Source organism: Canis lupus, chromosome 2, assembly GCF_011100685.1.
Source record: "Canis lupus familiaris isolate Mischka breed German Shepherd chromosome 2, alternate assembly UU_Cfam_GSD_1.0, whole genome shotgun sequence".
Classification (NCBI taxonomy): Eukaryota; Metazoa; Chordata; class Mammalia; order Carnivora; family Canidae; genus Canis; species Canis lupus.
In genome coordinates this window covers 20,094,863-20,121,821 of record NC_049223.1, presented here as the reverse complement: position 1 = coordinate 20,121,821, position 26,959 = coordinate 20,094,863, and the positions used below count along the sequence as shown (strand labels likewise).

At 37.9% G+C, this 26,959-nt stretch overlaps 1 protein-coding gene across 1 annotated transcript in view; it reads right to left on the bottom strand.

The window, feature by feature from the left end:
* The window catches only part of ITGA8 (integrin subunit alpha 8), a 169,267-nt gene that overhangs the window by 82,151 nt on the left and 60,157 nt on the right, over positions 1–26,959 (bottom strand). The window contains exon 13 of the mRNA XM_038530016.1: positions 22,566–22,757. Within this exon, the coding sequence (XP_038385944.1) occupies positions 22,566–22,757 (192 nt within the window). The remainder of the gene's footprint in view (positions 1–22,565; positions 22,758–26,959) is intronic.

Sequence of the window (26,959 nt, the reverse complement as noted above, 5' to 3'; positions counted from 1 at the left end):
TGCCTCTGTGACTGTCGGTCAGCTTTGCTCCTGCAGAGTTGGCTTCTTCTCTTGCCTCCATGATAGGATGGCCAGTTTCTGGCTTTCTCCCTGGCTTACCCAGACTCAGGCATTAGACCTGCTTACCTCCATGACTCAGCTGCCTGAACAGATCGTCCAAAGACTCCTGGCTCCCATCTTAATGTTACTGATGCTCACAGTTCACAGTATCTCCCCTCCCCACCAGGCCCTTCTCACTGTCCAGGCAGCACATATCAGTGTTTTCAAGATGAATGATGCCCAACCAGCAGGATGGTTCACCTGGACCCCACCTGGGCTCTGCTTATTTTCCTATGGGGATGCTCTTCAGAGAAGCGGTGGGATTGAAGGTGATGTATAAGACAATGGGGTTAAAGATGGTGAGTAAATATGGCAATGTTGACTTGTAAGTAGGTTATGAAATTGGCTTAAATGTTCGGCACCAGAGAAACAGCTCGTGTCTGTGGGAAGCAGGCATTTAGATAAGTCTACTTGAGTTTGGCAAATGCATTAATCTAAAAATAGAGGCCGCCTTTCTTCCTTGCTTTTTTATTGCAACATGCAAAATATTACTGAGAGGAAGGTTATGAGTTGAGGAAGAAATGCTTGAAAAAAAAATGCATGGTTTTATCCCAGAAAGTAATAATCCTAACAATCTGTCTGAAATGCTTCCAAATGAACTCTGAAGAAAAACATTTATGAGTTGGAATGCAGTATTAGGTTGCAACATTCTAATTTACTGAGAGTTTATTTTCCTTTTTAAAAAATCCCACACAAAATAAGGGTGAAATATCAAATGATGAGTCCGCCTTAGGAAAACAGTTTTCCAAATGTTATTGGCATCCCGCAGCTGCAAGAATTGCCTCTTTCCCTCTGCTGTTTGCTTAATGCTTTACTTGTTGCATTTGTTGTCACCATATCAAAGGCATTTCACTTTATCCATGGTGTGGCCACACTTCCAACATGTGTGCTGTTCAGTCAGTTGCTAAAAGTCTTGGAGAAAACTCTGTTTCTTTAGGAATGGTCCCATTTATAAGTGGCTGCCTACTGGGAATGATTTCACAGTCTTCTAGAGGAGCTTGGTATCTCAAAGACATTTGCCCCACATCCAGCCTAACAGATAAAAGACTAGGATTAAAACCTTGTGGGACTTTATGAGTTTGCTAAAGTGTCAGGGACTGAATTGTGTCCCCTCCCCCAGAGTTTATATGTTGAAGCCCTAACCTCCAGTAATTCAGAATGTGACTTTAAAGGGCCTTTAAGGAAGTAATTAAGTTGACATGAGGTCATGAGGGTGGGCCCTAATCTAGTAGGACCGGCAGAGACACTCTGAAAGGGAAGACCATGTGAGGACACAAGGAGAAACTGGCCTTCTAAAAGCCAAGGAGAGAGGCCTCAGAAGAAATGAGCCCTACCCATATCTTGATCTTGGACTTGTAGCCTCCAGAACCCTGAGGAGATAATTGCTACTGTTTGAACCACCCAGCATGTGGTACTTTGTAATGGCAGCCATGGCAGACTGATACACGAAGATACACACTGATAGAGTTGCAAGGGAAGCAGGAGAGGAAGAGAAGAACATTTATGCAGTGGTTCCCACATTCAGGCTCCTTATTGAACACCCACCATGAGCCGAGTTCTGCCCTAGCCACCAAAGGTTCAGCAGAGGGTGAGTAGATACACTCCCTTTCCTTGAGGCACTTGAGTCTATCAGCCATCTCTCCGAGGGGGCTTGTAAAAAACTCGGCCATTATGTCCCCACCCCTACCCCAGATCAGAGCTCCTAGGTGTGACCTACTTCCCCAAGTCACTAATGTCCAGATAAGAATAAGTATCTTAGGTCTTTCCTCACCACACATCTGAGAAAAGGAGTGTCTTTCTGCAGCTGGCATAGAGGAGTCATCCGGGACAGAAAGAAAAGGAAGCTGGGGATCAGAGGGGCTGAGTATTGCCCCAGTGAGCTTCACCTACCTCAAAATTTAGCCTGAGGGCTGGCCAGACCCTGAGCTAGCTAGCTTGCTTGGTTGCTTGCTTGCTTTCATTCCTTTTCTTTTCTTTTTCTTTTTTAAAATTTTATTTATTTGAGAGAGAAAGAGAGCACGCATAAGCATGGGGGGCAGTGCAGAGGGAGAAGCAGACTCCCTGCTGAGCAGGGAACATGATAGGCTGGATCCAGGACCCTGGGATCATGACCTGAGCCTAGCTGAAGGCAGACACTTAACTGACTGAGCCACCCAGGTGCCCCGACCCCGAGCTTTCTCTTGTATGCTTGTGCTCTCATAAATTTCTGTTTGGGTTGGTAGTTTTTTGGAAACCAGCTATTAATAACATCAGTAAGAAAATAAAAATCATGGCCATATAGAAAGAAGAGCATTACATGAACAATGTTTGCAAGATGAAGTACTGAGAAGGATTTTGGTTATGTTAGTTATTTTGAAAATGTCTCATCCCTTCTCTTGTAGGAAGTTTGTGGCAAGAATTACCCGAGTCATCATGTTAAGGCACAGATCTGGTTCAAAGAGCTTGGACCTCTGCCTTAGAGCTAGATTCTGAACCCTCCCACCTCCATTTGATGTGTGGTGTTAAGAAATTACAACAATTGACTATGTAGAGTTCTTTATAGTTTGCAAACTGCCTTTACAACAGTCTTGAGGGGTGAAGAAGCTGAGGTCAGGAGATGTAAGTGGTACATCTGAGGCTATAGAGATGATAATGATGGCTGAAGAAGTGAGAATATGGGTCTCCTGGCTCTAGTTTGGTGATGTTTCTATCACACTGGCTGTTGGGCCTCCTGGCTTAGCAGTTTGAACAGCAATTGACATTTAAATGTCCAGTGAATACAGAGCTAGGGTCAAGTGTTCTACTAGGGTTAAGGGCTCTGCTTGCATCACTTGAATAGAGCTTCTTATGATCCCAGGAGACGATGTCAAAGTTTATTTTAAAGGGCATCATCACCTCTGCTTACATTTCCATTCTCATTCTGCACAGGAATAAAATAGCTTACTGGATTTAAGTAGAGCTGGAAGATAGTGACCAGGTAAAAAGAGGAGAGCAACAACAGTTTATCTGCCTAGGTATGTGGCTGTGAGGAAATTCATTCATTCATTCTTTCATTCATTCATTCAATCATTCATTTACGTTCACATTCTACACATATTTACTAGGTGTCTTTAGTGCCAGCTATTACTTTGGGCACAAGCGATTCCATAGTGAGCAAAACCAAATCCAGCACTTGCCCTCACCTAATACAGTGTCCCAGTCTAGTGGGGTGAAATAGATATTTATTAAATAATCACACAAATGTGTAATTTCAATCTGAGGTAAGTGTTGTTAGAGAAAGGACAAGAGTCAGGGAAGACTTCCTAAGGAAGTGACATTTGAACTGAGTTCAAAAGTGGGAAGTGAACTCCTGGGAAAATGTCCAGGGTGTACAACGGCAGAAGGGATGCCTCAAGTGAATTGCTCTAAAATATGGCTTTTAAATTACATATTAATAAATTAAAAATGACTTTTAGCAAGCATATGCAGTGGGAGGTCAGAAATAATGCAGAGGTTCTAAGTCCAGGAGAACTTCCTCTCACTCCTCCACATCCTGCCCCTCACCCATTAAAGGAACCGTGGCAAGGCATTGTGTTTTTATTAAGTACATCTTTACAAGTAAGATCAAGTGTAAACGATATCCTGTCATATTTACTGTTGCCTTGGGTTTCGTAGAGAAGCCAGCTTCTATGATTGAGTATTTAGAAGGGGATTAGTTCAAACTTAAACTGACAGACGTGCGTTTCTGGTCCAGCACACGGAAAGCTTGGAAGTCACCACTCCATCTTCACAACAAGTAAAAAGCTGAGTAAACTGAAAAAACCAACAGCTCTTCCTAGATCCATAAGAGGAGTTAGGTAACAGGGCAAACTGCTGCCCCCAGACTGGAGCAACTGACAGGCAAATACAGTGGACCACTTGTTGGAGTGGCAATCTCCAAGGGATCCAGTGCTGGATGCCGAAACCTGAGCAGCAGTTGAACTGCTGGAGGCTCAGTGTGGATGACTCTGGGGATTAACAACTCCATAGGATCTGGTCATGGAAGGTATGCATTTGTGAGTTTTACCTTGTGGATCTCTGCCAGGTTCTAACTGACCCAGGGGAAGGGAAATACTGACTCTAGCCCACTTTTGACATCCTGCCTACCATAAAGAAGAAGACTAAGAAGCATGTGTAAGTTTACAGTCCAGAGGCACAGGCTCACTAAAAGACAGACCTACTCATAGGATTATAAAACACTTCCCCTCCCCCAATGCCTACCACTCTATTCCCAAGGCCTATTTATGGCAGTTCCTTTTATTCAGTATATCATGCCTAATTATAAGAATATTACAAGACATGACTAAAAGGCAAAAAAATATAGTAGGAAGAGAAAGAGAGAGCAAACCTTAAAACCAGACTCCTACATGGCAGGGATGTTGGAATTATAAGACTTGGAATTTAAAACAATTATGATTAATATGCTAAGGGCTCTAAAGGATAAAATACAGCCTATAAGAACAGATGCTCAAGGTAAGCAGAAAGATGGAAATTCTAAGAACCAAAAATAAATTATAGAGATCAGAAACTCTGTAACAGAAATGAAGAATGTCTCTGATGGACTTATTAGTAACTTGTACACAGTAGAGGAAAGATATCTAAGCTAGAGGGTATATCAATAGGAACCTTCCAAACTGAAAGGCAAAGAGAAAGTAGATTGGAAAAAAACAGAACAGAATATCCAAAGGCTGTGGGACTACAAAAGACGTAACATATGCATAATGGGAATACAGAAAGAGAGAGAGAGAAAAAAAAAAAGAAACAGAAGAAATGTTAAAATAATAATGATGAATATTTTCTTAAAATTAATGTCAGATACCAAACCAAAGATGCAGGAGGCTCAGAGAACACTAAAACAGATAAATGGCAAAATAACTACACCTATGCATATCATTTTCAAGCTACAGAAAGAAAAAGAAAGAAAAATAAAATAATTCTGAAAGACGCCAGAGGGGAAAAATATCTTATTTATAGAGGAGAAAAGATAGCATTATATCCAACTTTTCTCCAGAAACCATGCAAACAAGAAGAAAATGAAGTAAAATATTTGAAATGTTAAGAGATAAAAACCCTGGATTTTTTTTACCCTGAAAAATTGCCCTTCAAAAGTGAAGGAAAACAGCCTTCTCAGGCAAACAAAAACTGAGGGAATTTATTGACAATAGTTCTGCTTTCAAAATATGTTAAAAAGAAGTTCTTCTAAAGAAGGAAATGATGTAAATCAGAAACTTGGATCCATATAATGAAATGAAGAGCAACAACATATGTACAATATATATGATATGTATATCAATCCATATGCTAGACCCCTTAAACTTACATAGTAATATATGCAAATTATATTTCAATAAAACTGGAAAAATATTTTAACTTTAAAAAACAAGAAATGAAGAGCAAGAGAAGGAGTAAGTGAAAGTAAAATAAAAAAATCTTACTTCTCTTATCCCAAGTTGATCTAACATGTAACAGCAAAATGACAATAGCAACACTGTATTTGACTATGTATATATATATAACTTACCTTATTATGTATGTACATTTTATTTACACATTCTGTGTGTGTCTGTGTGTGTGTATCAAATAACTATATGGCAACATTAATACAAAGAATGGAAAGGAAGAATTAGGGTTCTTTTGTTTCTAAGGTGCTACATTACATGTGAAGTGCTACAGTGTTATTTGAAAGTGGGATTCGATTCCTTGTAAAAATATACTGCAAACCCTGGGCCAACTGCTTAATAAAAGTTAAAAAGAAGTATATCCTAAGTATGGAGAAAAATATAGAATCACATAAAATAGTCAATACCAGGCAGAAAAAAGAGTGAAAGACAAAAATAAGAATAAAGAACAAAGGCAACAATGGAAAGTACTAACGAATATAATAGAACTGAATCTAATTATATCAACAATCACTTGGAACTTCAGTGGTCTAAATACACCAATTAAATTATAGATATTGTCAGAATGGACAAAAAAATCAAGACCCAACTATATGTTGTTTGTAAGGCACACACTTTAAATATAAAGACACATATAGAATACAAGTAAGTGGATGGAGAATGATACCATGGTAACAGTGATCAAAAGACAACAGGAGTAGCCATATTAGTTTCAGACATAGCAGACTTCAGACTAAGGCAAGTTATCGGAAATAAAGAGGGGCATTACATAATGTTAAGGGAGCCAATTCTCCAATAAGACATGATGATCCTTAACGTGTCTGTGCCTAACAGCAGAGTGCTAGGCAAAAGCTAACAAAAATGCAAGGAGTAATAGATTAATCCCCTATTATGGTTGGAGACTTCAACACCTCTCTATCAGAAATGAACAGACCCAGCAGGCAAAAATCAATGGGGACATAATTGAACTCAACATCACCAATCAACTGGGTATAATTGATATCCATAGACTGCTTCATCTAAGAACAATGGAAAGCACATTCTTCTCAAGCTCATATGGAATGTTCACCAAGATAGACCATAGTCTGGGCATGAAACACACTCTAACAAATTTGAAAGACTAGAAATCATACAATGTTTGGTCTCAGACCACAATGGAATTAAACTAGAAATCAATAACAGATATCTGGAAAATCCCAAAGTATTAGGAGATTAAATGACATACTTCTAAACAACACATGGCTCAAAGCAGAAAACCCGAGACAAATTAATATTTTAAATTAAATGAAAATTAAAATGCAACTTACCAAAATTTGTGGGATGTAGTGAAAACAGTGCCTAGAGGGTAATTTATACCATCAAATACATAAATTAGAAAAGAAGAAAGATATAAGTAAACTAAGCTTCTCCCTTAGGAAAATAGAAAAAGCGGAGCAAATTAAATCCAAAGTAAGCAGAAGAAAAGAAATAATAATTAGATCAGAAATCAATGTAATTTAAAATATAAAATCAAAGGAAAATCAACAAAGTTATAAGCTAGGTCTTTGAAAAGATCAATATAACCAATAACCCTCTAGCCAGGCTAAATAAGACAAAAGTAGAGAGAACACACATTACTAATAAGATAAATGAAAGAAGGGATGTTATATAGACATTAAAGGAATAATAAAGGAATATAACTCTAAGCCCATAAATTTGATAATGTAAGTGAAATGGACCAATTTCTTGAAAGACACAATCTGCCAAAACTAACTCAAGAAGAAAGAGGTAATTGGAGTAGGCCCGTATCTACTAAATAAATTAAATTGACAATTAATAACCTTCCAAAACAGTAAGCACAAAGTCCAGATGAGTTCACTTGTGAATTCTATCAAAGATTTAAGAAAGAAATTATACAAATTATCTACGTTCTCTTCCAGAAGATATAATAGAGGGAATAAGCCTTAACTCATCCTATGATACCAGCATTATCCTATTATCAAAATGAGACAAAGACAATACAAATTTAAAAAAAAACAAAACACTATAGGTCAATACCTCTCATGCAGAAATCTTCAAAATATTTGTGTATTGAATCCAACAATATATAAAAAGAATTATACACCACAATCAAGTGTGATTTAGGTATGCAAGTCTAGTTCAACATCTGAAAATCAATTAATGTAATCCATTACATCTAAAAGCTACAGAAGAAAAAAAATCATGATCATATCAATAGATGCAGAAAAAGAATTCAACAATATCCTACACTTATTCTTGATGGAAACTCTTAGTAAACTAGGAATAGAGAACTTCCTCAACTTTATAAATAATATCTACAAAAACCCTACAGCTAATATTATACTTAATGCTAAAAACTTTGAAGCTTTTTCATTAAGATTAGGAATAAGACAATGATGTCCCCTCTCACCACTGCTTTCTAGGATCATAACAGAAGTCCTAGCTAGGGATGCCTGGGTGGCTCAGTGGGTTAAGCATCTGACTTCAGCTCAGGTCATGATCCCAGGGTCCTGGGATCGAGCCCCATGTCAGGCTCTCTGTTTAGTGGAGAGCCTGCTTCTCCCTCTCCTTCTCTCCTCCCCCTGTTCATGCTCTCTCTCTCTCTCTCTCTCTATCTCACTAGCTCTCTATCTCAAAGAAATAAAATCTTAAAAAAATAGTAAGTCCTAGCTAATGGAATTAGACAAGGAAATTAAAGGTATATGGATTGGGAATAGAAGAATAAAACTATCTTGTTCACAGATGATATGATCATCTAAGTATAAAATCCAAAAGAATAAGCAAATGAACTCCTGAGACTAGATATAGCAAGGTTGCAGGATACAAAGAGAATATACAAGAGTCATTGTCTCATACACCAGCAACGAATAAGTAGAATTTGACATTAAAAGCACAAATACCATTTACATTACCATCCTCCTTCCCAAAATGAAATATTTACAAATAAATCTAACAAAATATGTACAACTCTATTTGAGGAAAGCTAAAAAACAAACCTCTGATGAAAGATATCAAAGAACTAAATAAATGGAGCCATATCCCATGTTCATGGGTAGGAAAACTCAATACTGTTAAGATGTCATTGCTCTATAGATTCAGTGCAATCCCAGTACAGTTCTCAGCAAGTCATTTTGTGGCTATCAACAAACAGAATCTAAAATGCATTTTGATGAGCAAAAGATGCAAAATAGCCAATACAATATTGAAGGAGAACAAAGTTGGAGAACTGACACTGCTCTACTTGAAGACTTACTATAAATCTGTAATCAAGATGGTATGGTGTTGGTGAAAGAATAAACAAATAATGGAGAAGAATTGAGAACCCAGAAATACACGCATATGAATATGGTCAACTGATCTTTGACATAGGTGCAAAGGTAATACAATGGAGAAAAGATAATCTCTTCAACAGTAATAATCTATTTACACTTTTCACAAAAATTAAGTCAAAACAGATCAGAAATTTACATGTATAACACAAACTACAAAACTTCTAGGTAACATAGAAGAAAGCCCATAGATGACCTGGGGTATGGTGATGACTTTTTAGATACAACATGAAAGGCACGATCCATGAAAGGAAGAATTGAAAATTAAAAATTAAAAATTAAAAATTTCTGCTCCATGAAAAACAATGTCCAGAGAATGAGAAGATAAGCCACAAACTGGAAAAAATATTTGCAAAAGATACGTCTGATAAAGGATGTTATCTGAAAAAGACAAAAAACTCTTCAAACTTAATAATAAGAAAACAGCTCCATTAAAAAATGAGTCAAAGACCTTAATAGACACCTCACCAAAGAAGATATACAGATGGCAAATGAGCCTATGTAATGATATGCACCTGTTAGGAAGGCCCAAATTCAGGTCACTGATAGTATCAAATGGTGGTGAGATTGTGAAACTGTAGGAGCTTTCATTCATTGCTTGTGGGAATGCAAAAAAAAAAGTTGAAGGTGGCTGAGTCGTCTTATTCCCACTCACATCCAGGCTGCACTGGCATTATGCCGTACTCACCTGGGTCGGTGTACTGCTTTCACCCGGGATACTTTAATGGCTTTTGCCCTCAAGTTTCTTTTTCATTACAGATCATTCTGCTCATTGCTAAAGACTGAAGTAAAAGTGTCATATTGAAATATAAAACAGAATCTCTTCTTCCATTATTTTCCTAATAAAATACCAATAATTTGATATGCTATTTAAGCCTCTTCATTATCTGCCCCAAATTTACTCATCATTGAATCTCTCCATTTATGCTCCCATCTCGTGCTTTGTCACCCTCTCTTATTTTTCCCACTCATTTTCTTTCCCTTCCCCTATAATCCCTTTCACTATTTTTTATATTTCCCATATGAGTGAAACCATATAATGATTGTCCTTCTCCGATTGACTTATGGGCACTGAGGGGGGCACTTGATAGAATGAGCACTGGGTGTTATACTATATGTTGGCAAATCAAACTCCAATAAAAAATATACAAAATCAAAACAAAACACAAACATTTATGCTCCAATTGGAGTAAACTGATACTTGGTATCAATTTGAGCCAAGTCACTTCCAAAATTGAGTCTTTCTCATGCTGTATTCCTCTGCTGCAATGCTGCCTCCTTATAACCACTTAAAATTATACCTGTATTAAGACCTTTCTTAACCATAACTCCCCCCATGAAGCTTTCTTTAACACCTTAGCTAGAAGAAACTTCTCTATTTAACTCATTCATTATTATTATTACTATTTTACCTCTTAAAACTCTTCTCATATGCTGTCATATACTACAGTTAATTGTTGAATGCTTTTATCTCCTTGATTGCATTGTTTCTTAAAGGCATGGATTATGTCAAAATAGTATCAGTGTATCATTTATAACTAATATTTAATAATTGCTACTAGGTGTTCACAGTGCTAACTGCTTTATACATGTTATCCAATTTAACACCCACAACCCCCATTTAAAGGAGAAACTATTAGGCATTGTATAACCATTTTACCAATGAGGACTGAGGCTTGTGTGGTTACGTAAACTTGTCAAGCTTACACAGTAAGCCAGTGTTACAGCTAGAATTTGAACTCTGGTCCATGAAGGCAGGGTCATTATTTAATTCAGTGCTATATCCCCAAAACCTAGAACAGTACCAAGCACGTGAAAGACACTTAATAAGTATTTGTTGAATAAACTAATAAATTGTATTTCTAAAATACAATCTCTTGAGTGTCATAACTAGTAAATATTCTAATATTGTCATCCTTAAAAGTGAAGAAAAATGGTGGCTGTTCTAAACATTGGCTGAATAAATAATATTAACATTGCCCAAATACCTGTTGTTGACAACTAAAATGAAAAATGTTGACTTACAAGATATAAGCCGAATAATGAAAATATAATTTGTTGATTTCAAGGAATATTGATGGTTTGCAATGTAGCTATAATATATGGCAATATGTCAATCCACAGAAGTGCATTACAAGTCTTAATACCCTAGCTGCCATGATAACACCTATTGTCTAGATAGCAATTTCTAAATATTGTTCTTCAATAAAGAAACTATATGTCTTTGAAGCATGATTGATTCCAGGGCTGTAGCAGGGTAAATTCAGGATAATTTTGGAGCATATGATGTTATAAAGTAAGGAAATGCTCATAAAAGGATGGGAAATATTAAAAGAACACAGGAATGAACTGGAAAGAGTCCCCAACAGCTAAATATAGAACACATTGGGCAACAAATATAAACAAATATAGCAATGGATTATAGCCCTAAAGATAAAATAAATAGCCATGAGTTCATACAGATAAAATATCCATGAGTTCATACAGATACAAGAAATTGAATAAATGAATGAGAAGAAACACCCTTTTTCCTAAAATTTTTTCTTATTTTAAGCCCAGTATATTTAATATACAGTGTTAGATTAGTTTCAGGTGTACAATATGGTGATTCAACAATTCTAGTCATTACTCAGTGCTCATCATGATAAGAGTACTCTTAATCTCCTTCACCTATTTCACCCATCCCCCCATGCACCTCCCCTCTGGTAACCATCTGTTTGTTCTTCATAGTTAAAAATCTGTTTGGTTTGTTTCCGTTTCTCATTGCTCATTTGTTTTGTTTCTTAAATTCCACATGTGGGTGAAATCATATGGTATTTGTCTTTCTCCGACCGACGTAATTTCACTAGCATTGTGCTCTGTAGATCCATTAGTGTAGTTGCAAATGACAAGATTTCATTCTTTTTTATGGCTGAGTAATAATCTATTGTATATACATACCAGTTTTTTTTAATCCATCCATCTTTTGATGGACACTGGGCTGCTTCTATAATGTGGCTATTGTAACTAATGCTGCAGTAAACAGAAGGGTACGTATATCTCTTTGAATTAGTGTTTTTACATTCTTTGGGTAAATATCCAGTAGTGACATTATGGGATCATACAGTAATTCTAATTTTAATGTTTAGAGGAAGCTTCCACAGTGGCTATACCAGTTTACATTTCCACTAACAGTGCATGAGGGTTCCTCTTTCTCCACATCCTCACCAACACTTGTTGTTTCTTGTGTTTTGATTTTAGACATTCTGATAGGTATGAGGTGTGAGGCGATATCTCCTTGTAATTTTGATTTGCATTTCCCTGATGATGAGTGATGTCAAATATCTTTTCATGTGTCAGTTGGCCATATGTATGGCCTCTTTGGAGAAATTTCTGTTCATGTCTTCTGACCATTTTTAACCAGATTATTTGGTTTCTGGTGCTGAGTTGTAGAAGTTCTTTATATATTTTGGACATTAACCCTTTATCAGATACATAATTTGCAACTATCTTCTTCCTTTTTTTTTTTTTTTTTTTTTTTGCAACTATCTTCTTCCATTCAGTATTTTGTCTTTTAGTTCTGTTGATTGTTTCCTTTGCTATGCAGAAGCCTTTCATTTTGATGTAGTCCCAATAATATATTTTTACATTTGTTTTTCCTGCCTCAGGAGGCATATCTAGAAAAAACGTTGCTATGGCCAATGTCAGAGAAGTGACTGCCTGTGCTCTCTTCTAGGATTTTTATGGCTTCAGGTCTTTTAGGTTTTTGACCCATTTTGATTTTTTTTGACCCATTTTGACTTTATTTTTGTGCATGGTGTAAGAAAGTGGTCCAGTTTCATTCTTTTGCATGTAACTGTTAAGTTTTCTCAACACCATTGTTGAAAAGACTTTTTCCCAGTGGATATTCTTGCCTGCTTTATTGAAGATTGACTATATAATCATGGGTTTATTTTTGGGATCTCTATTTTCCACTGATCTAAGTGTCTATTTTTCCAGTACCATACTGTTTAGATTTCTACAGCTTGGTAGGATAACTTGATACCTGGGATTGTGATATTTCCAGTCTTATTCTTCTTTTCGAAGATTGCTTTGGCTATTTGGGGTCTTTTGTGGCTCTATACAAACTTTAAGATTATTTCTATGGAATCACAAAATTTTAAGATTATTTGTTCTAGTTCTGTGAAAAATGCTGTTGGTATTTTGACAGATTGCATTAACAGACTGAGCCACCCAGGTGCCCTGATAAGGATTGCATTAAATCTGTAGATTGCTTTGGGTAGTATGGACATTTTAACGATATTTGTTCTTCCAAACTATGAGCATGGGATGTCTTCCCATTTCTTTGTGTCATCTTCAATTTCTTTCATCAGTGTTTTATAGTTTTCAGAGTACAGGCTTTTCACCTTCTTGGTATTTTATTATTTTTTGGTGCAATTGTAAAAAGGGTTGTTTTCTTAATTTCTCTTTCTGCTGCTTCATTATTTGTGTATAGAAATGCAACAGATTTCTGCACATTGATTTTATATCCCGAGATCTTACTGAATTCATTTAGTAGTTCTAGTAGTTTTTTGGTGGGGTCTTCAGGGTTTTCTATGTATAGTATCATGTCATCTGCAAATAGTGACAGTGTTACTTGTTTCTTACCAGTTGGGTTACCTTTTTCTTTTTGTTGTCTGATTGCTGTGGTTAGAGCTTCCAGTCCTATGTTGAATAAAAGCTGTGAAAGTGGACATTCTTTTCTTATTCCTGAGCTTAGGGGAAAATCTCTTTCACCATTGTGTATGACATTAGCTGTGGATTTCTCATGTATGGCCTTTATTATGTTGAGGTGTATTCTCTCTAAAACTACTTGGTTTAGGGTTTTCATCATGAATATAGGTTCTACTTTGTCACATGGTTTTTCTGCATTTATTGGAATGATCACATGGTTTTTTATTCTTATTGATGTGATATATCATTTTGATTGATTTGGGAATATTGAACCACCTTGCATAAATCAATTCCACTTCATGTGTATGATTTTTTAAAATGTATTGTTGGATTCAGCTTGTTAATATTTTGTTGGGAATTTTTGCATCTACATTCATCAGAGATATTGGCCTACAGTTCTCTTTTTTTGGTAGTGTCTTTATCTGGAAGGTCGTAAGTCTAGATCTTGGATTATAGGATCAGAGGAGTGTGGAGTTCAAAAAGACCCTTGGAGAAGCCTTCCATGCATCCACATCACATTCAGGAGAGTAAAGTCAGGCCCAGAGAAGCTAAGTTACTAAAGTAACATTGTCATGGGAGAGCTGGTTCTAGAATTCACGGGTTTTATCTCTCCATTCACTTTTACTTCCACTTTATGACACTGTTAGATTCAAGTCCAGGAACTCTGTCAGTTGACTTAATTAATTCCATTTAAACTAATTCATAAAATATTTTTACAAGTTAGATTGTATACTAAAATTTCTAATGTGTTTATAATGAAATTATGAAAATCTTGCTCAATAAGGAATATAATTTACTTTACAGGATAACTTGAGTAGCAGTTTGAGAAGTAGAAATAAACTTTGAATATAAGATTTGAATTTAGTTCAACTAAACTTCAAATCAATTTCAAGGAGCTCAAGGTTTGATTATGCATTATTCCCTTGGCTAAAGCCATCCTTTTATTTCTTCTTATGTGTAGGTTCTTTCTTGCTTGGGTGTTTGCTTACACACACACACACACACACACACACAGAGCACTCCTTAAAACAGATAATGGGTCATTTTTTTTCCATTTGGTATAATTGTCTGAGATGGCTTCATGGTATAATCATCAGACATTACGGGCCTGAACAAGACAATGATCGTCTTGGCATTCAGCCCATGTCTTCCCCCAGTTTTTATTGCCTGCAAGATTTCTGTGAAACAAAACCTGCACTTCCCTTCCTCCACCCTCCAGTGTCTGGGCTATGCATTTAGCAGATGGTCTTGTTATACAATCATGTTTAACAGGATTAGGCTAGATCATTGAATTTTTAGGGATTTCTGACCATCACAGCTGTTTCTTCTCTGAAATGCTTTCACTCAATTAATGTATACAAGATACTCCTCTGGCCAACCCTCATTTTCCAATCAGCACCAACACAGAAACCTGAATACATCCATATTTTAAATAGGAAAAAGGATTTTGGTGCCAGAAATGAATATACTAACGACTCCTATTTATGTATATGTACCGATGAGAATATGAACTGTAAGAAATCTAAACACTGAGTGGAGAAAGTAGATATTAAGAAAATTATTCTAAATGTTATTTCTATAGTAGAATCTTTATATTTCTATAACTAAATCTCCTTATGTCTGTCCATTTTGCCATACTTTTCTTGGGTACATTGGATCAAAATTCTAGAGTCATCCTTAACATCTCTTCCTTATTCCTTACTCTTAACTTTACTCCTTTACTTTCCATCATGGCCAGCCATTACTAAGTCTTGACAATTGTTCATTTACATTATTTCCTTCCTTTCAGTTGCCATCGTTATCACCTAGTTCAGGTCCAATTTGTATGAAAATAAATGCCCTCAAGTGCCTTAGAGCTTAAGAAGGAAGAGCATTTTCCATTCTTGGCACCTAGTAAATCACAGTAGTGAGTAATAGAAGTCCCTTATGCCTCGTCTCCCACTTAGGGGTGGGAGGTCAGATGGAGTGAGTAGTGGAACTGCACCATAGCAGGGCAGTAACCTCCTGATACTGGAAGCTTCTAGTGAGGGTCCAGCAATGGGAATTTTACAAGTGCTTCTCAAACTAACCGTCTCAGTTTCAGTGCTCATCTGGGGCGAGGGAAGCAAATATGGTATTGTAAATTAAGATTGGGGGCCATAGAAATTAAATAAGCAAAAGAAAATAATGTCAACTAGTGTGCATAAGAAAAGAATACCTCCAAACTTTAGTCTTGTTTTAAGACTTGATTGGAAAGCTGCCATTTATTAAACTATATTCTATGTAATTCCATTTTAACGTAAACCCATCATCTCATTTCATATTACATAAAAAATGCCATTTTGTCTCTTTTACCAACATACTCTAATTTTACAGATAAGGAAATTGAAGTTCAGAGAGATTAGGAAATTATCTTATGCTTATACAGCTAGGAAACAGTGGAGTCCAGTTTGAAACTCATTTTGTCCATCTCCAGAATCCAAGAATGCACCTTTTTAACATTTTATGTGGCCCAAATATGTCTGTGAAGTAAAGTAGCTTCGATTCTGTTTATGTCAATCAAGTGGATTTCCTTTTTTTTCTAAGCCATTTTACAACATTTTGCAAAAATCTTTTCCCATCTTAGAAAGTACAAACACATACAACCCAGTGAAGGAAATATTGTTAGCCCCATAATATCAGATAAGGAAATGGAAGCTCAGAGAAATTGAGTAATTTGTCCATTGCCACACAGCCCATCAGTGATGGATGAGGATCCTAACCTGGGTGGTCTGATTTCCCTTCCCTTGTTAGCACACTGCTAACTTTAATAGGTTATTCTTAACACTGGTTTGATGTTTCCCAAAAAGAAAGGAGTGTCATCTACCTTACTCTGTAAACCGTCTTGGAGTACACATACCTACACAAAAAAATACACATACACACAAATACTCATATAAATGTGAGTATATGTATGTGTGCATGAGAAATATTAAACAATAATATTCTAGTGGATATGAACTGTATTTCTCTTCTATGCAGTAGATGGCATAGTAGTAATAATTGCTCTAATTGCAATAATGTTAGCAATATAATTGGTCCCATGCCTGCTTTTTGGTAGCATTTTTTTCCCCCTAAGACAAGGAAACTAAGTGTCTGGTCCTGCTCAAATACAGAACATCTGTAACTTGCAGAAGAGGTCGTGTGACAAAAAGTAAATGTAAATCAAACCACCTTTTACATGTCTGTGCTTTTGATTATTTCAGGTACTAGGTGACCTGATTTCTAGTCAGTCTGGGAGATGAAACAGCTGTAATTCACAATAAATATACATCAAACATCACAATCAACCTTATTCTTTCTTCCTGCAAAAGGCAGCTGGCTTGTTTCAAAAACATGTTAAGAATACTTGCTGCTATCTGACCAATGGGGCAACATGTGCACCCCGCCATTAACATAGGTAGGTTTCATAGCAGTGTGCCCAGGAGAGGATAGATGGCAGGCAGTGAAGACCAGGGGAAGCCAGCCCAGCTCTGCTTGCAGATATAGCTGGTGCCTAAAATGAGGTAAAAGTGTACACTTCAGGAATGGGAAAAGTAACCCCATCTCTTTGGGTAAGCACAGTTTTTCAAGTGTTTTCCATTCAGTAGCAACTCCAAGGGGTTTGACTGAATTCAGTGCAGAATTCCAGACTCCTGTTCACTTGTACATTTGTCTTTATATAAATTCTGCAGGTGACCAAGTAGTTAAAGTGGAGACTTGGGGGATTTTGTTTCTATTTCAAATGGAGGACCTGGAACAGGGCTAGATGCCTGTGTATGAATTTTAAAAGGTGGCCTTGCCCCATCCTGTGTGGAGGAAACCTCTTGGTGTATGAATCTGCCGTCACTTGCCCTTTGGCTGGGCACAACCGGTACATAACTTGTAGCCCTGATCAGAATATTAGCTTGCCTTGGGGAAATTTGTCAGGAGAAATGGAGGTGCTTATAGAAGAAGCTCCAGAGCTTATCTATTTTCCTCAGCTGATTCATTTAATTAAGACCAAATACTTACAAAATTCCCAAAGGCCAACAGTATTTTTCTCACGATATGCTTTTAAAATTCATAAGCATAATGTTCAGCAACAATGCTTGAATTTTTTCAGATTTTATCATACTCCAAAAAAAGTTTTGCATTTAAAGACTTCAGTATTACAGTGCTCAGACTTTGTTGTAACTATTTAGCTGTCTTTCTCACCTGGAATGTCAACTCTGGGAAGGTGGTGACTGTGTATGCCTTGCCACCATTCCTCCAGCACAATTTCTAATACAGAGTAAATTCTAATATGTATTTTTTGACTGAATCAAGGAATGTCTTATTTCTTTTTCTTTTGGACCTTGAAGTGAAAGGAACAAGCATAAAAATATCAATGAACAATTTAATTATTGTTATTTTAATTTTTAGGACAAAATATTTTTCTTTTCAATTATTTTTCTTCACTTCTTGCTACAATTCTTTCCTAGGACCATTTTGTTTTATTTTGTTTTGCAGGAGCATTATAGTGGATATTTACTGGGATACCTGCATAATTCACAAGTCACCTCCTACCTTGGAAAATGTCACCCTTTGCCTCAGAGCCTATAAGATTCCTTTCCCTAGGATTTGGGACTGAGATAAATTGTAGACAGGCTCTTTGAGGAAAACTGTAATATGTGAACTCTGGAGCTGAGACACCACTGAGAGAAATGGTGGGGGCGGGGAGCAGGCATGGAAAGAACAGCAGAGATGAGAGTAAGAGAGAGGAAGTCCTAACCTGACCAGCTAGTCCTTTCCAGAGGCCTGACAGATTCCTGTCATTAGGTTTCCTTGAGATATTCCTATACCTTTATTTATTTATTTATTTATTTATTTATTTATTTATTTATTTATTTTATTCCCTATACCTTTAATATAAATCTCTCCCTTTATGGCTTAAGTCAGGTTAAGGTGGGTTAATTCCTAACAAATGCGATAATATATTTTAAATGCAAGTCAGCGAGGCATCATTTTCAATACACAGATAACTTCCAGGAAATGTAGAGCAGTGCATGAAAAATTAAATATTTTCAATGAGCATTCCTTAATTTCTCCAGATGAGGCCAGAGCATGTATTATGCCCAAACATCCCCATGGCAGTAACCACATAGAGGAAACCTGGAGAAGAGCCCCTCGGGCTGGTTGGACAAACTTGTAGAGAATAAATGGAATGCCAGAGCCTAGCTAACAGGTGTCTGCCAAAAGAGAACCCTGTACATCTGACTAGTGTAGGCATGGAAAGGAAGCACAAAGACTCTAGAGCTGTGTTTCTCAAAGTAGGGTCCTGGGTAGGAGCATAAATCCCAGAACTCCATCTCAGACTCCATAAGCCAAATTATCTGAAGGGGTGCCATGCATTCAACCTGTATTAAGAGACTCAATGGGTGACCAGCATGCACAGTGCTTCAGAATTTGCCACTCAGGGTCTGATGTGGAGCCCAGCAGCAGGGAAAAAACTTGGGAACTCGCTGGAAAGAAGGAATCTTCCCACTCCCTTGACCTATTGAGTCAGGATCTGGGCTCTAACAAGATGCCCAGTTGATTTGATGTTCATTAAGGGGGAACCTAGTTCTAGATCATTAGCTCCCAGCTGGCTTGTATACTGGAATGATCCAGGTTATTTAACTATGTTACTCTGGTTTGAGCTCTACCCCTCCCCCCCACCCAGAGATTCTGACTTTGGAGAGTCTGATTCTGAGTTTAGAGTATGACCTGAGCAGATGGATTAAAAGTCCACTGATGATCTCAATGTGCAGCCAACTTTGTGAACTCTGCTTACGGGGATGACTAGATACACACTAGAAGAAAGTTAACCTGTGAAATAGATTTTGAAACTCATAGAAGGCACAATAATCTAAAAGCAGAGTAACTTTGCTTTGGAAGAGCAGGACCCCAGAGAGAAAGCAAACTGTGATTCTTTTTGTTTCAAAAAGGTCTGGTTTGGGCAAATCACAAGACAGACCATGGGAGCCTTGGACATAGAGTTTTTAAAAATGAACTGTAGAGTTTGGAAAGCATTCCGCCCAGTAAACTTTGCAGGGGGATTGTAGGCGGGGAGAAGATTGCTATTTCCCAGGCAAAACATTAGAAAACTGCAACACTATTAGGCTAAAGCAATAAGATTTCTTGGTACAAAATTAGCGATAGCTAAAGGAATAATCTAGGGGGATAAACAATTTCAGAAACCTGAAAACCCAACCCGAAAGTATCTGAGTCCCAACTGTGGCATAGAAGCCCATGCTGAGAGTCGACCAGAAGATATCAAAATAGGATGAGGCCAGGACACATGGAACTTTTGAGCAGTGGTGACTACAGGCCACAGGATTAACCATGGAAGCTCGGGTGACACATCAAAGACCAGGAGAGGCTGAGTTACCCTTCAGACAGGAGCTAGTAAAAACGGGTGATGCCTTGGAGGTGGATGCCCCTTTCTCAATCCCTGGACAACAGGCATGTCCTTTGCTACTCTGTTCCTTGAAAGAGTGGCCACAGAGGGAGGAAGGAGAAAGTCCTGAATTGAAATGAATGTTTACACAACTGAGATTAAGTCTGGATCTGGAAGCAACTGTGAGATTGTTTTTCCCCTTAATAGAAATAGAGGCTTCAGACAAGCCACATGGAACTTCTTAATAGAATAATGAGGAAAGTTACAGGTCCCATTCCTGAATTTTGCCTGTGAATTTCAAATCCACTCTACTAGTGAAAAGAATGTAGTTACCTGTCTGATAGGTGGTTTTCCTCTGCGTAGATCCTTGGGGACTTGGTGTCAATACTCATAAAGAGGTTTCTTTGAGTGGCATTTAAAAAATTTTTTTTATTTGAATTCAATTCGCCAACATATAGTAAAACACCCAGTGCTCATCCCATCAAGTCCTTTCCTTAGAGGAGTGGCATTCTTTTGCAAAAAGATGAGGATCAAGGAAGATGTTACAGGATCATGAATCAGCAGACATCTATATTTTCACTCGACAGGCAGAACTGGAACCAGAACCCAAGTCTTCTAAGATGTACAGGCGAACTCTGAGTGCCTCAAGACCATCTTGAGGGATAAGAATTCAACTAGTGGCATTAATAGACCATCTTGAGGGATAAGAATTCAACTAGTGGCATTAATGGTTTTGCCTTAGTAAAGAACATTTACTTTACAGACAGATGGATAGACTGCATTAACTTCATTAGTTAGTATAAATTGAATCAGCCTCAGTAGATAAAGTTAACAAATGGCCTCAAATGACTTTTTTAAGAAGGGATAAAAGAAGACATCTTTTAAAATAAGGGCACCTGGGTGGCTCAGTGGTCGAGTGTCTGCCTTTGGCTCAGTCTGTGATCCCAGGTTCCTGGGATTGAGTCCTACATCAGGCTCCACACCGGGAGCCTGCTTCACCCTCTGCCTATGTCTCTGCCACTTTATGTCTCTCCTGAATAAATAAATAGATCTTAAAAAAAGAAGACATCATTAAGAGGCAACTAATTACCATTTACCTATTTTAACTTCTTTCTTCCCTGTCCTACTCCTGCTCCCCCACCACCACAACCCTCTGCCCACCCCCAGGAAGGAATATTCCTTGAGAGAAAAGTTGTTTCATGTTTCTCTCCTTCTTGGATTTTGTTTCAGAGACTTCAAAAGAAGTTGATGAACTGCCTATGTGATTGATACATCCCTTATTTCCTTTACCTTGTGGAAGGTCCAGCCATTCTGTCTATCAAGTTCCCTGGTACAAAGGTGAGACTATGATAGGCATAATGAATGGCAATAACTTTCCAAAATAACTATTTCTCTAAAGTTGCAACCCATGAGTTAAATTTCATGAATCATCCTGACGTATTTTAGGAAGAAATCACAGGGAGGATTATTTAAAATAGAGTATATTATGAATGACACCCCCTCCCCCCAGTAAAATAATCCCCACTAACCTCATTGATTGGATTAGTATAATTAACCTAAGAAAATAAATTTAACTAGATGTTTTTAAAAATGTGGAAGACAGGATGTATTTGTATATAATATAATACTATATCTGCTTTGAGCACACTACAGTATCTATATTAGTGTCATGAGAGATTTCTGGCAAATTTATCAGAATAAATTGCTGTATCCTTTTTGCTTAATCCCAGAGGGGAAGAGAAGTGGAAGGATGAAATTAGTGATGTGTATTTTGGCAGTTTATTGGAATGTTGCCCCAAACCAGAAAAAATTCTACATATGGAAAATACCCAATTAAGACAAGAGACAAGGTTTTAATAAGTAGTTAAAGCTGTCAGTTAACTATTAGTGATTTCTAAGTATTTATTGAAACCATCTTAAAATAACTAACATAAAAGTGATGATTGAACCATAGGATCAAGAAGTCCAATGTCTTCTGCTAAAAATCCTGGGATTACTGAAACAATCCTTGAAGACAAATTGTGTTTTCCGATGTCAAACAAAGAACATGAATTATCCCGCTGTGCTGTATAATTTCCATGAGACCTCAACATGAAGTAAGTAATCAAGAAGAGTTTACAACCTTTATTATAAACCAGTTCCTTTGGCTTCACTTAAAATATTCGATCTATTTTGAAAAAACCCCAAAGTATGGTGAAATACTTATGCTCCAAAAACATAAGAGCTCTATGACAGAAAATTTGAAGTTCATGAGTTAATTACTTGGAACTAAGAGATGGAGAGAGAACTACAGGGTTAAAATAAATTGCTCAAGCTGGCTCTGAGGCAAGCTGTCTTTATCAATGGAGAACAGCCCACTGAGGGGTTTTGAATAACAACTTTGGTTGCAAAGTTGACAAGTTGTAGGCCCAGTGTGGTTTTTCAAAAGCCATCTTGTCTTTCTAATACCCTCTCTTGGTGGGAAAAGCCGTGTTTATTTTGTCTTCCTTCATATTCTCGTGAAAGTCACTCAGGAGCCATACATAAAAGCCCTGTGCCATCCACTTGGCCTTCATGGTTAAAAAAAGAACTGCGTATACACAGGCGCTATCCTGAGAATGGGCTTCTATCTAGAAAGTGGGCTCCCTTGCAAGAAAGGAAAGAAACTCTTACCTGGGTAATCATTCCTGTCTATGTCTGAGTCTCCTCTTAGGGTAAAACCGAAGCCCGAAGGAATGGTCTGAGAGGCCCACATTCCCTGTAGAATTTGGGAAGGCTTCCTGTTTAAGCCATCTTTGTTCCCATTGTAAATGAGTACTTGGCCTCTTTGATCCTTGCCTGCGAAGGGTGCACCGATGGCAATGTCTGCAAACAGGGACATGTGAACATATTTTTTAAGTAAAGAAGAAGGTTTCAGAGATAGAAATAAGTGCAAACAAAGAGCAGTGTCCTAGAATCCAAAGGGCGCATTAAGTTTTCTGTGAAAATTTCATAATACTGCAGCAACAATAAATTATTGGTTGTCTTTGATCCATCCAGCAAATATTTACTGAGGGACTGCTGTTTTTAGAAAGTTTATATTCCAGTACAGGTAGTCCACAATTTGAATAAAGAAACAAATCAAGAAAAGATGGAGAGCTACACATTCTATGTAGAAGAATAAAAAATATTAACATAGTGGAGAATGGTTGTTATTTCTAGATTCGGTGTTGCTAAGGCTCATGTTGACATTGAAATCTGGGGACGAGATGAAACCAACTGTGTGAAATCAGAGGGAAGAGCACTCCAGGCTGAAGGAACTGGTGTGCCATGGTCCAAAGGTGGAAAGAGCTTGGTCCATTGGAGGAGCAGGCAAAGGGTGGTCTACACCGGGAACTCAGCAACACAGAGAGCCAGCTCACACCACCAGACTGGGTAGAACAGGGGAGGCATCTCTGCAAAGTACTTACAAGTTTCTTATTAAAAGAAATCATCTCTTGAACAAAGATTATACGATGTCATGGTGACCTGTCCCATGAGGTAGGCAGGACACACTGTACAGTGGAGGACATTGGGGAACCTAGAAAGAACCCTGTCACATGACCCTCACTTAAATATAGCACTCAAGGAAAATGAGCTTTCACACCTTGTGTTCATCAGGATTGTTCTAAACAACAGACACAAAGACTTGGTTCTACATAAAAAAGAGCACCAATGACACAGTAACATAACTGCTCACCCCAGTGGTTGATAGTTATGTGTCCTCATTTTGTCATTTATTTCTCTTTGCTCCTAAGTAAGTCTGCTAAGACTAAATAAATCATGAATTGAAATTTTTTGTATGATTTTTTATTGGAGTTTGATTTGCCAACATATAGTATAACACCCTGTGCTCATCCTGTCAAGTGCCCCCCTCAGTGTCTAACACCCAGTCACCCCATCCCCTGCCCACCTCCCTTTCCACTATCCCTTGTTCATTTCCCAGAGTTAGGAGTGTCTCATGTTCTGTCTCCCTCACTGATATTTACCACTCATTTTCTCTCCTTTCCCCTATAATCCTTTTCACTATTTTTTATATTCCCCGAATGAAGGAGACCATATAATGTTTGTCCTTCTCTGATTGACTTACTTCACTCAGCATCATACACTCCAGTTCCATCCACATTGAAGCAAATGGTGGGTACTTGTCATTTCTAATGGCTGAGTAATATCCCATTGTATACATAGACCACATCTTCTTTATCTAGTCATCTTTCGATGGACATCAAGGCTCCTTCCACAGATTGGCTATTGTGGACATTGCTGCTATAAACATTGGCATGCAGGTGTCTCAGTTTTTCACTGCATCTGTATCTTTGGGGTAAATCCCCAGCAGTGCAATTGCTGGGTCATAGGGTAGTTCTCTTTTTAACTCTTTAAGGAACCTCCACACAGTTTTCCAGAGTGGCTGTACCAGTTCACATTCCCACCAACAGTGCAAGAGGGTTCCCCTTTCTCCACATCCTCTCCAACATTTGTTGTTTCCTGTCTTGTTAATTTTCCCCATTCTCACTGGTGTGAGGTGGTATCTCATTGTGGTTTTGATTTGTATTTCCCTGATGGCAAGTGATGTGGAGCATTTTCTCATGTGCTTATTGGCCATGTGTATGTCTTCCTCTGTGAAATGTCTGTTCATGTCTTTTGCCCATTTCATGATTGGATTTTTTTTAAAAGATTTTATTTATTTATTTGACAGAGAGAGTGAGAGAGCACAAGCAGGGGGAGGGGCAGAGGGAGAGGGAGAAGCAGACTCCCCACTGAGCAGGGCACCGATGTAGGACTCAATCCCAGGACCCTGGGATCATGACCTGAGCAGAAGGCAGATGCTTAACTGACTGAGCCACACAGGCGCCCCAATCATGAATTGATTTTGACTACATAATGAGGATCATATTCATTTCATTTGACAGATAAAAATAAATCATCTCAAATCTCAGATCATTGTGGAAATTAAAGATAGTATCAAGTGACAAAGGGGGCCCCTCCTCCACCTTCTCTGTCAGCCCACATCTGTCCTGAGCTTCATCCCAGCTTGGCATTATTTTGCCCATTTTATACTCAAGGACACCAATGCTCAGAAAGGCAGAACCTCTTTATGTCATTAAAAATGTTATCTTGGGATCCCTGGGTGGCGCAGCAGTTTAGCGCCTGCCTTTGGCCCAGGGCGCGATCCTGGAGACCCGGGATCGAATCCCACATCGGGCTCCCGGTACATGGAGCCTGCTTCTTCCTCTGCCTATGTCTCTGCTTGTCTCTCTCTCTGTGTGTGTGACTAGCATAAATAAATTTAAAAAAATAAAAAAAGAATTAAAAATGTTCTCTCTTAGTTTCCAAAAATATCATGAAGGGTTTGAGAAAAAAAGACAAATAGAGGAAAATATGGTGGAAAAGATGACTTGCTAGATAACTTAGCATTATTTCACTTGATGCTCACAGGGCAGTTTTTGAAAGCAGCATTATCAGTGAAAGATGAACTTGTCTCTTTTTTTTATTCTTTTCCTGGAACCATGAGTTTTTAATATACATTTATGTTTTACGGCACTTTAAAAATTACTAACCATACATTTCTGAGATGTCTTTTTTTCAAAGAAAACATAAAAGTACAATACCCCTTGCCAAAGGTACTAATGAATACTGATCCAATGCAAATACTCCCTAGGCTATTTTGTTGAAGCAAATTCCTTTTACTCCCTTGAACTTTAAGAAACTCACTTGCCTTGCTTCTTAACTTAAAGGTCCTGAAAGGGATGCTTGGGTGGCTCAGTGGTTGAGCATCTGTCTTTTTTTTTTTTTTTAATTTTTATTTATTTATGATAGTCACACAACAGAGAGAGAGAGAGAGAGAGAGAGAGAGACAGAGACACAGGCAGAGGGAGAGGGAGAAGCAGGCTCCATGCACCGGGAGCCCGACGTGGGATTCGATCCCGGGTCTCCAGGATCGCACCCTGGGCCAAAGGCAGGCACCAAACCTCTGTGCCACCCAGGGATCCCCATCTGTCTTTGACTCAGAATGTGATTCCAGGGTCCTGAGATTGAGTCCCACATTGGGCTTCCCCGCAGGGAGTCTGGTTCTTCCTCTGCCTGTCATGCTCTCTCTCTCTTTGCCTGTCTCTCTCTCTCTCTCTCTCTCAAATAAATAAATAAATAAATAAATAAATAAATAAATACAATCTATCTATCTATCTATCTATATATATATATATATATATAAAGGACCTAAAAATGTATGCAAAACTTGATGTGAGCTTGCATGTATGTTTTTCTGAGGAGAGCATACCTGCAAGACATTCATAAATTCCTCGCTTAAAGAATCATAATCCTAAACTAAGAATTTAATGCTACTTTACTGCAAACAGTGAAGTTGCCTTTAAGCTCAGTTTTATAGACCAATTAAAATTCAGCATAACCAATTTCTTGCAAGACATATCTATGAAGGCAAAGGAAACAAAAGCAAAAATAAACTACTGGGACTTCATCAATATGAAAAGCTTCTGCATAGCGAAGGGAACAATCAACAAAACTAAAAGACAACCTATAAAACGAGAGAAGATATTTGCAAATGACATACTGGATAAAGGGCTAGTATCCAAGATCTATAAAGAACTTATCAAACTCAACACCCAAGAAACAAACAATCCGGTCATGAAATGGACAGAAGACATGAGCTGACATTTCTCCAAAGAAGACCTATACATGGTGAATAAGCACACAAATAAATGCTCCACATCACTTGCCATCAGGGAAATACAAATCAAAACCACAATGAGATACCACTTTACATCGGTGACAAATGGCTAAAATTAACAAGACAGGAAACAACAGATGTTGGAGATGATCTGGAGAAAGGGTTCCTCCTTTGCTCTATTGGTGGGAACACAAGCTGGTGCAGTGACTCTGGAAAAGTGTGGAGTTTCTTCAAAAAGTTAAAAATAGAGCTACCCTATGACCCAGCAATTGCACTACTGGGTGTTTACCCTAAAGATACATATGTAGTGAAACTATGGGACCCCTGCACCCCAATGTTCACAGCAGCAATGTCCACAATAGCC